At 35.2% G+C, this 11,441-nt stretch overlaps 1 protein-coding gene across 3 annotated transcripts in view; it reads left to right on the forward strand.

The window, feature by feature from the left end:
* LOC129222091 (actin nucleation-promoting factor WASL-like) overlaps nt 1–10,679 on the forward strand; it is a 36,384-nt gene extending 25,705 nt beyond the window's left edge. For 2 of the 3 annotated variants that reach the window (XM_054856525.1, XM_054856527.1), the window contains exons 11-14: nt 4,808–4,921; nt 8,187–8,292; nt 8,694–8,779; nt 10,525–10,679. In XM_054856525.1, coding sequence (XP_054712500.1) covers nt 4,808–4,921; nt 8,187–8,292; nt 8,694–8,746 — 273 coding nt within the window. In that variant the 3' untranslated portion in view covers nt 8,747–8,779; nt 10,525–10,679. Of the gene's footprint in view, nt 1–4,807; nt 4,922–8,186; nt 8,293–8,693; nt 8,780–10,513 lie in introns of all 3 variants that reach the window. The other variant, XM_054856526.1, reaches the window with a different exon arrangement.
* Nucleotides 10,680–11,441: the final 762 nt, after the last annotated feature.

Genomic DNA, 11,441 nt, shown 5'->3' on the forward strand with positions numbered 1-11,441 from the left:
GACACGCGAAATATCCATGATGATGATTCCCAAGTTAATTACTACGAATTTTCTCGTGACGTCTTTATGTACGTATGCATGTGCATATGTATGTCGCATAACTCAAGAACGGTATGTCCTAGAAAATTGAAATTTGGTATGTAGACTCCTAGTGGGGTCTAGTTGTGCACCTCCCCTTTTGGTTGCATTCGGGTGTTTCCAAAAGGGTCTTTTGCCCCTTTTGCGGGGGGGGGGGGAATCATTGTGAATTTTGATGTAAACTCAAGTGGTGTTACAATTTGGAAGACACTTGGCAATATATCGCCAGTACTTTGGTTGCCAAGTTTTGTCGCCAACTTGGCAACAAATTTGTTGATTTTTTATTTTTTTTTTTAAAATCTGGTTTCAATTTGGCCACTTGGTGATATTTAGAGAGTAAACTATTGAATCACATTAAAAATGCCAATAATGGGGAAAAGACATTAAATTGGAGTAAAAGAAATTCATATGATGCACACATCAGCGCGTTAATTGCAATTTCTCATACTTTAATGCAGTAGAAGACTGTTATAACACACATCCTGGGACGAGAGGTTTTGTATTATTTGGATCATTTCACAAATTTTGAAAAAAATATTCATAATACAGTCAACTCCCGATTATCCGCAGAATTGGGGGGGCACAGGTGCCGTGGATAATAAAAATCGTGGATAAACAGCTAAAATGAGGGAGAAATAAAATAAAAATTGTCCTTCCCCAAAAACTTAGCGGTATTGAGGCATAATACTTTCTTTAAACAGTAAAAATATATACAGTACAGTAACAAGTTTTGTATCTTTGCACAACAGAACTTAACATCAATGAAGAACAAATGTATTTACGATGAAGAAAGCACAAAAAATAAACAAGTAAATAAAACAAAAGCAACTGAGCTTAAATTTACAATTTTTCAACAAAAAAAAAAAAAAGCAACCATTGGAATTTGCTTTTTGTTGTGAAAATACATGTTCCTGATTGTAGATTGACTTGTGGATAATCCGCCTCACGGATAATCCGCCTCATGGATAATCCGCTCGCGGATAATCGGGAATTTACTGTATATCAATATATTTGCACATCAGAAAAATACATTTTAACTACAATGAGCATTAATGCTTAAGTTGTGCAATATTGAAGTTTTCGATTTTTCAATTTTATTTTTATATGATAGAATAACATGTATGAACATCATAGGTGAAAGAATTTTTGCGATACGATAAGTAGTTTTTTTTAAATTAATTTTTAAAGTTCAAGCGTTGTGACGTCAAATGGCACAGGAAGTGACGTCTTGCGCTCTTCCTCCGCCGGAGAAGCTGAAGGACGTGCAGTTGGCTTCAAAGACGAAACGTAAGGCTTACCTCCTCGCGTTTCTGGAACATTAAACCTCTCATCCTCTCGGAAATATTCGAATACCATCATTGACATGGGCGGATCCAGGGAGGGGCCATGGGGGCCATGGCCCCCTCCGAGAAAATTTCAAGAAAAGTTAAAATTCCCTTTATTCGAGCAAAAATGCAAAAAATTTCCCTCATAATGCATACAAAGTATAACAGTAAGGAAAACAATGAGAGGGGGGCTATGGTCACCCTGAGAAAGTTTCAAAAATAGTTAAAATCCTTTTTTAAAGCTAAATATTTTTTAAAAAGATCCTAATTATTCCTCGAAGTCTAACATGAATATAAAAACAATGCCGAGGAGTCATAAACCTAAACCCACACTGAATAAGTTTAAAGTAGATTTTTAAAACCCTCTTTTCTGGCTTAAATTGAAAAAAATCGAATCATTTTTTTAATTTTTTTTGCGTTCTAAGTAAACCTCCGAAAGTCTTCAAACCCTAACCTTACCAAAGATAGTCTAAAATGTGTTTTAAAGTCTATAAATTAGAAAAATTTCCTGCAATGGGCCTTTTAATCTCTACTTCCCTTAACTTGTAAAAATCGTCTAAAACAGCCTTTTTAAAGCTACAATTTCTAACAATTTCTGGGGGGAGTGCTCCAACTCTCCTCTCCCCTACCACTACCAAAGATAATTAGAATGCATTTTTGAGACTGTAATTGTGAGTTAGAAAAATTTCTTGGTGTGGGACCTCGAATCTCTCCTCCGCGTATCATCACGAAAAAATCGCATTAAACTCTTTTTTTCCCCCTCTAAAATTGCCAAAAAAAAAAAAAATCTGCCGGAGAATCCTTGAACCTTTTTCTTCTTAACATTATTGGAGATAATGTTTGTGTTTTTAAAGTTTCAATTTCGAAAAATGGGCGGGGGGGGGGGGGGAGTCGCACCAGGAGTCCTTATTATTACGAAAGACAGTTAAAATGAATTTCTAAGATTACAAATCCAAAAAATTTCCTTAGATGGGCCCTCAAATCGCTCCTCCCTCTAACATCATCAAAGATCGTCTAAAACTGCATTCTTCGAGCTACAATTTCGAAAAATAGACAGGGGAGCACCGCCAAATCTCTTGTCCCCAGACATTACCAAAGATCGTCTAAAATGCATTTTTAAGACTACAAATTCCAAAATTTTACGGGGGAGAAACCCCCAGGCCCTCCTTTACTTCGGAGTTAGTATTATTACTTAGGGTTGGTTCATATCGGCTTCCTCATAAATCAGAAGTCTTATACAGTCGCCTCAGAACAAACAATACTTATTACAGGTATACCACTTTGAGGCGACGATATATACACACATTTGTTAAGAAAAGAGGAAAATTATTGGGACATTTACAGCCTTTATGTGTTAAACTTGTGTCGCCTAGTGAAAATTCCTTAAAAAATGCTCTGGTTAAAGGTGGGCTACATTGATATTTGTAATATTTGAAAATTTCCAAAGCGTCATATTTTTCCAAACGGCCCCCTCCGAGAATTATGTCTGGATCTGCCCCTGATCATTGATGTTACTTGAGGAAGATTATTAGATTGTGCTTTAACGAATCGGGCCTCCATAATGTGTTCAAAAGGATTATTGAATTTCTAAAAAATAAAAATATCAGCACGCTCAAAATGTCCGTAGCGAAAACAAGGGATCTTCGGCGGAAGGCTGCCCATTAGTGCCCTGTAATGTAAGCTCGTGATGTTTCAGAAGAGCGCACTTCTGCGCGTGGATTTTTAAAAATTCATTAAAAATCAATCACTGTGTTTTAAAATTCGGCGATGGTGAATTTTTTAGTTTTGAGGGTCAATTAACAATATCCAATAGTCAAAATATGAACATTTAATAGGTTGCAGCTTCCCTATTTAACTGGAATTCTTAAATATGTTTTGTAGTTAAAAGAAAGTGCATTATCCAGTACTTTCGTGAGCTTCATGGAAACACAATAAATGGTAAAGTTTTTTTCTGTGGATACCAATTTTCATTTAAAAGCTTTGAAGTTTGATGGAAAACTGAAAAACTTCCAAATTTAGTTTGCCATAGAATTGTTCTGTTTTCAAGGCAGAAGAGAGGGCTTTTTTAAACTGCAAAACTTATTTGTTTACTTCTGGAAAGTTGTGCAGTTTATAGAGAATTGCTTTTTATAGGTTGATGTTATAAAGGTATTCTACTGTAGTGTTGTCATTTCTGTTGGCATACAACTGAAACAAAACTCCTAAAGTATTGTTTTGTAGTATAAAACTGCAAATTAATGTCCCTTAGCCAGAGCTAGAGCCGCTATATAGATAGGTCGACGCATCAGCTTAAGTTTAGCCATTTTGGATCGGATTTTTTCATTGTTGCACTGTTAGGGTTACTAGAGCAAAGTTTCGGATTTCGCCAAATTTGCCGAAAATAATATTTTATTTAACAAACAATTCATGTACCGTTAATAATTGCTCACAGTGAACAATCACCAAACGCGATAACTCTCCAGAAAGACAACCACACAAATACGCGCTCCAATCCAAAATGGCTAATCTTAAGCTGATGCATCGGCTCGTATATATAGAAGCCTCTAATCTTAAGCTGATGCATCGGCTCGTATATATAGAAGCCTTAGCCAGAGCTAAAGCAGAAGTGCTAGCAAAAGCCAAATAGCTCGGTTACAGCTAATTTCAGCTGTAAGCAAATAGAGTAGAGCCTTGTTTATCCAGATCAAATTTGTAGAGTTAAAAAATAAAAATTATATTCATATAAATAATGATTTTAAATTATGATAGCTGAACTTTTAAATGTGCCAAACATTCACTTTTTATTTTGATTAAATATACAACTCCCTGCATAGATTGTACAATAAACTATAGTCACAGCATACTTGTAGCATCAGTCTAACACCACTGCAGCTGAACTATAAATGATAAAGTGTTTGTCCGAAACAATCGGGCCTAACAAGAGGCCATGTCAGCGTTGTCGAAAACAAGGGACCCGGACCTTTAGGGGCCCAGCTAGGAATCAAAGTAGCATTAATTTTATAAGTTTTATGGGGGGAGGGAGTCCAGGCGACCAAACTGACTGGGGCTTTGGCTCTCAGCAGCCCTGGAAACAATTCTATGTAGGTTTGTTTCAAAGTATTGTTTTTTTTGCTGTAGTAAAAAGTACGCCTGCTTATTTAAGAATTTTGATTACTACCCATATTAACTGGATTGTCCAGATTTTCGTTTATCCCTATTCCGTTTGGGCTTAGTTAATCCGAATAAACGAGGATAACTTACATCAATGTTCAAGAGGGGGCGTGGAGCCGGAAAGGTTACGAACCCCTGTTGTACGTTTCAGTTCATACAGCTACCTTACTTTAGGCTTAATTGAAACAGTTTATTGCATAAAAATTTATCCACTATGAATTGACATGTAAAATGTTTTTATTTTTTTTAAATAGCATGTTGAAATCAATGGAAACGAAAGTAGTTCTGCTTCTTCTGCTTCTTCTGGAGGAGATGATACAAGGGGAGCTTTACTTAGCCAAATTAGACAAGGAATTGTTTTGAAATCGGTAAGTAGAGTTATCAGCTATTCTTCCCTTGTCTACTTTTCAAAGTTTCATTTGTCACCAGAAAAAGGTTAGTTTTACTAAAAAGTAAAATAATGACGGAGGAAATTGTTTGTGCCAATGACTTCTAAACTACTTTTACACAGCATTGGCAGATTAATACTGTTTATGAGACGTTTATATTCAGCCACCAAATGTACTTCATTTATGTGGTGACCGGAGCAGAATAGTCCCAACGTAGTCAATGCATGTTGTAAGAGGTGACTAAAATGGACACCCAATCTAAGGTGTGAGGCACCGTGCTGATGGATGGATAGCATCTGGGTTGTGTGATGTCTTAAACGGTCTCCTCAAGGAACCGGGCCAAACCTCGTTGTATTTAGCCTTACTGTGATAATGCATATCACATTTTTTACCCATTTATATTTTCCCCATGTTTTCGGCCATTTTAATCGGTTTCTTCCCCCATTCTGCTGTTTTTTTTATTTTCTTGTGCATTCCACGTTTTCCCCCGCGTTCCCCATTAAATTTCGCGCACTTTATGATATCAAATATGTGACTTATTCACTTTTCCCATCGTTTAGCTTTTTGACATTTTTTCAAGCGTCGATCCGATTTTTTTGCATCTTCTTGTCGGCCATTAAAATGGCGTAGCGTCCCCTTCCCTTCGTTGTTTGGGCGCCAAACGCACTCATTGGTTCCCGCGCATCGCCGCGTACCCGGATCTGATCGCTCATTTGCCGATTCATTTTTCCACCCCATTTCACTCTGCTTGCGGCTTCCAGTGCAACCGGACGTGCTTCTTGAGGCTCCGTTTTCTCTCCGAGAGTGAAATGGGGTGGAAAAATGAATCGGCAAATGAGCGATCAGATCCGGGTACGCGGCGATGCGCGGGAACCAATGAGTGCGTTTGGCGCCCAAACAACGAAGGGAAGGGGACGCTACACCATTTTAATGGCCGACAAGAAGATGCAAAAAAATCGGATCGACGCTTGAAAAAATGTCAAAAAGCTAAACGATGGGAAAAGTGAATAAGTCACATATTTGACATCATAAAGTGCGCGAAATTTAACGGGGAACGCGGGGAAAACGTGGAATGCACAAGAAAATTAAAAAAACAACAGAATGGGGGAAGAAACCGATTAAAATGGCCGAAAACATGGGAAAAATATAAATGGGTAAAAAATGTGATATGCATTATCACACTTACACTTGTACAGGGTGGTTGTGTGGGTGTTGACCTTTTACCACCTCACAGTTCCCAGCTCCCGTGGAGTTGGAGGCTGGCTTGAAGGAGAAAACCAGCAACCTTGCTGCTGGAGGAGGTGAGGGTGTGGATCTGCAACCCGCCAACTCTGCATTAAAGGGGCAGGGAGTACTCAATTTTGCACAAAAATGCAACAGTTGCGGGCAGGAGAGGAGGAGGCTGGTACAGGAGGCAAAAATCACTGGCCCAGCCTTTCCCGAGAAGGTAGGAGAAACCAAACATCTTTGGTTGTAGGTTTCAATGCTTTCCCCTGCACAAACTGCTGCATTTTTTAGAGTAAGGACAGGTCAACCACAGTCCTATGCTCAAGCAGGGAGTATGTCTATGATGGCTGTGGTGAGAGGAACCTTCTTTTTGGAGAAATTATCCACAGTGACTTTGAACCTATTCAGCTGGTCATTCTAAGGACAGTCCTGATTCTTTCTGGGGATCATATGCCGAAAAAGCTAAAGGCTTCTTAACAAAAATAGTTTTAGGAAGGCTTTTAGTCTTCTTATTGGTTATTGCAACGTAAAGCAGCACCTTGTTTTAATGGGTGTCGGTAAGGATCCAACTTTCTGGGGTTGCCTCTTTCTAGAGGAAACTGCTACTCACATCATGTGTGATTCTGAAGTGTTTTTTGCCTATAGGTTTGAACACCTTGGTCGTCAATTGCTTGAAACATAGGAGATTTATGACATTCCTATTAGGTGTTTGTTGAATTTTGCTTCAGCCACTGGTCTGTTTTAAGACTTCTGTTTGGAGACTAGTATAGTAGACCTCTGGTCGCAGTGCTCGGTTTGGTTGAACCCCCCTTTCTTTCATTTCATTACTTCTTTTAAACCTAAAATCTTTTTAAATTCAACTCGGAGTACACGTTTGATCTCATGTAATTATTTTTTAAACAGTTTGTGAAAAAGAGTCATGTATGTGAAAAAAGAATTATGCATGTCAGAGAATTATAACTAACTAAGCTGAAATAAAAAAAATAAGCTAAATGAAAATATGCCTAATTACTCACACACAATGAAAAATTTTTTTTGCCTTCCTAGCATGCAAAAAACACACTGAACGATAATATGTCATCGTCTGAGTCAACTTTTTAAAATTAAACATGACAATAATCAACATCAGTACAATACTACTGTGGGCAGGTAAAAAGCAGTTACTGCAATTTTTTTTTTTTCATTTTTGCCATCTATTGTACTTTAGCTGTATTGTACAAGCTTGCTTATTTGGTGTCTGCTGAAAAAAAGCGTGAAAAAAAAATTAATTCCAATAGTTCCCTATTGTTAGCATTGAACCCGAAAATGCATTTCTGCAGATACTGCTGTAACAGGTTCGTCAAAATGAAGGAAATGGTTTTATTTATTTATTTTTTTTTTAAATATTTTGCACAGCCCTTGCTGCATCATTTTAATTTTCTTTTTTATATTACATATGTTTACAAAAGGTTAAAACAGTGGTGCACGCAGAATGTTTTCCTAGGAGGGGGTTGGGTCGCTCAATTTTCCTGGAACATATATTTTAACATTTTTCGCCCACCCCACTCCATCACTTAGAAAACTGAAAGTCAAAAATGTTAGTGAATGCAAAATGTTTTTGATTGATATTACAAACTAAAAAATCTAGAAATTAATAAACTTTGGGTAATGTAAAATTGTTTTTGGTTACTCAAAACTTAAGCGGTGTGTGATTTAACCCCAAAACCCTCCATGCATACACCACTGGATTGAAGTAAGAGATTAAGTTAACTTAGGGTTTTTTTTTTTTTTTAAATCTGTTTCTCACTTTATATGTTCAACAAATTAATTTCATTTTGGACCATGATGCCAGCATTCTCACAGCATTTGCCAAAGAGTCGTTAAATATTCTTCTGACATAAGAAAAGAAGATCCTCACTGTTGTTAAGAAAAAAATTAGTTTAATTACTTTTTATTTATTTGTATATTGAAACTGTAAATGTCTGTCAAGGTAGCATTTTGGAGAGTTATTTTTTATGCATGTGAAAATTTGTTATAGGTATCTGAAGAATCAAAAAGTACTTCTGCTCCAGCACCAATGGATGGCTTAGCTGGTGCACTGGCTAGAGCTTTACTCGAGAGGAATCGAGCTATTCAGCCGACAGGTTCGTTCCCATCTTAAAAAACACTCTTTGTGAAATATATATCGTCGCCTCAGAACAACAGTAAGGTATCTAATCCCAGAAATAACACTAAGATATCTTACTGTTGCTCTGAGTCGATGATATAATGCATACTTGTTAAAGTGCAGATGCAGGTAGATATTAATTTTGCACTGAATTTTGATTCATTGAAGAGCATCGAGATTCTAAATTGTGAGATAATTTTTCTTATTGGTGATTCTTTGCTTTTATATATTTTTTGTAGCCATTTATATCCTTACTTATCAGTTATTTCAATCATAGCTTTGGGTTATTTAAGAATTTTTGTATTTATGTCTTGATAATAATTTTCAAAGTTTTGTGATTGCAAGTTTCCTATAAGTCAACTGAACTTAAAATTTTAGATGAAAGTAGTAGTGGCAGTGATGAAGTTGATGATGGAGATGAATGGGATTGAATACTGAAAGAAAAATAAGCTGTATATTTAAAGGTATGTTTAATTCTTTTTCAAGCACAATCTGGTTACCTCCTGCCTTTATCTCTATGGGACCCAAAAATTTATATTTTCAAATTCAGGGAGTTAAAAAATACAATAAAATAAAGAAATACAGTAAAGTCTCAAAAATCCCAGGTTCCAGCTTAATTCGAGGTGCTTTGTTGATATTTTTAAGGTACACTTTTGAAAGACTAAAAATGTTTTAAGCTGAAAAGCAAAATATTTTGCTATGTTGACTTTCCCTAACAACATAAAATAAGGTAATAAAAATATCTTGGAAGGTTTATATGTCATAACACTTGCCAAGTGGCATGAAATATTCATTGACTGTTTTAGAGATGGATTAAGAGATGCCTTGCAGAAGGTAGGAAGTATGTTGATACAAAAAAAAAACCCCCCTTCAAATTAACCCATTGTTTTGTTTTAAAGAACGAGGTACACAAGTAAACTCACACATAGACACAAATGTCACGACAAAACTCATCAAAATTTATTCGAGGACGATCAAAGGGTATTTTTTGGTTGCCTGCAAGTACGTACTACAGACATCAAGAAAAAACTAATCAAAACTCATTTAGGGTTAGTTAAAACATAAATTTATGATGAAATTTGAGTGATAAATTTTTAGATTAGACAGTATTTCCTTTTAATATTGTGAGGAAGTAAACAGTACATGTCCTTACGTAAGCCGAAGATTTTTTCCGGATAATCCGAGTTTTTAGTAATCCAAGGTGGCGCGAGCCCCAATTGCCTCGGATTTTCGAGACTCTACTGTAATAAATAATCTGCTCTGATTTAAAATGTGATTGTTCCAAAATTCTGAATGCCCGTGCCTGTAATGAGTTTAAAGGTGTGCATGAAGCAAAGTGGATAAGAACCTGAAAAGTAGCTTGTAGTTCCACAAGAAGCTCACATATTAACATGTCCATAGCAACTAAGTTCTCCATTTTTCCCAGAGTTCCTCCAATTTTTATTTGCTTATATAACTCCAAAAATCCTCTTTTTTTTTTCCTTGGAAAAGTTGGCATAAAATTTAGTGGATTGATGCAACTGACCTATTAAAGGCTTTCCCTTACCTAAATGTTAACAATAAATAGCTCATTTAGCAAAAATCTGTTTTTAGTAACTTGCTGATATTGAGCACACCACATGCTTCGCCGAAAATTGCATGCCATGTTTGAGATTTCAATCGTTTTGCATCTTGTAAATATTTCTATTAAGCTATTTTAACTTTTTGTTGCCTTAAATCTGCTTATTTTATGTCTTATTTTAACTGTTTGTTCATTTTTGTTGAAACCTTGACTTTAATTCTATATTTATTGTTATCACATTTTGGTGGGAAATGTGCTATATATTTAGCTGAATTAAATCTTTAATTTTTTAGTTTTTCATTTGCACTAGTGTGTTTTTTCATTTAGAACCTTAATCAGCTTCCCATTTAGAAATTCGTATTTTATTTTATTTTTTTGTAAGGGAATGGTGTTTGCATAAGCCTAAGCCTCTATAGTTGGGGCAAACCTAACCTGGCAGCATTTTAAAAGCTACGCAGATCCTAGTCACAGGATTACAATGCTGCCAAGTTAGGTTTGCACCAACATACGCAGATCTAACTTAATGATTAATGATTTTATAATTGAAAATAATGGAAAATTATGCAAAATTAATGTACTGAAGTATAAATTAATGTACTAACTTCAATTTTAATTGTGTTTTTTAACTTTGTTTCAATTATTTTTCAGGTTTCACTCCTACTTCTGTCTAATGCGAGAAATTGTATTTGTACATTATCTAAATACAAACAGATTAATGTTCACCCTGTGATGTAACTTTGAAAGAAAATATATTCTCTATTACTAGTTACATTTTATATTCAAATAAAATATTTATTTATTTACATGCCTTGTTTGGTGACATGTTTTTATGAGTAACTATTTTTGTAATGTACATGTATAAGATGGTGCTGTTATCAATACACACAGAGTATATTTGTACAGAAACTTCTCCATATTATGAACAGCATTGTTAACTATTTAATGTAATCAAAATCACCCAGTCCAAATCTCAATTAATTTTCACATTTAAATAAATATTCTCTAAAGTATTTATTTCAGTTCATGTTATCAATTTTCAACTCAATCTGCTCGTTGTTTCCTAAATTGTTTTATACTGTATGCAAGCCTGAAATTTGTTCTACGGAAATTAAGTGAAAGAAAAAAAACGAAAACAATAAACTGATCTCATATGCTATAAATAAAATGACACATTTTATCTTCTGAACTTTTTATTATTTTTCCACTATATGTGAATATGCAGAGTTATCTTCAACAAAACAACCTATTTTAAAAGCAATATTAAAAAAATAGCAAAACTATAAAAGCATTAATTTTTACAAGCCTGTCATAACTACAAAAATGTAAGCTTTGTGAAATATTTTTTAAAATAATTTCTATTGTTCATAAAACTTTTTCAAAATTTTCAACTCGCGAAACCACCAATATTTTCAGTTTTGCAAAAATTATGGCTTACGATAAAAACAACTTTTACAGTACATTTTGCCTAAGTGTAAGACTTCCTGCCTAATTTCTTATATCTTCAACAAGTTTTCATTGTTGCATTCAGGGTTTGACGTAACCAATTGTAAGTCGTATTTTGCAAC

The sequence above is a fragment of the Uloborus diversus genome, chromosome 5 (assembly GCF_026930045.1).
Source record: "Uloborus diversus isolate 005 chromosome 5, Udiv.v.3.1, whole genome shotgun sequence".
NCBI classification, from domain to species: Eukaryota; Metazoa; Arthropoda; class Arachnida; order Araneae; family Uloboridae; genus Uloborus; species Uloborus diversus.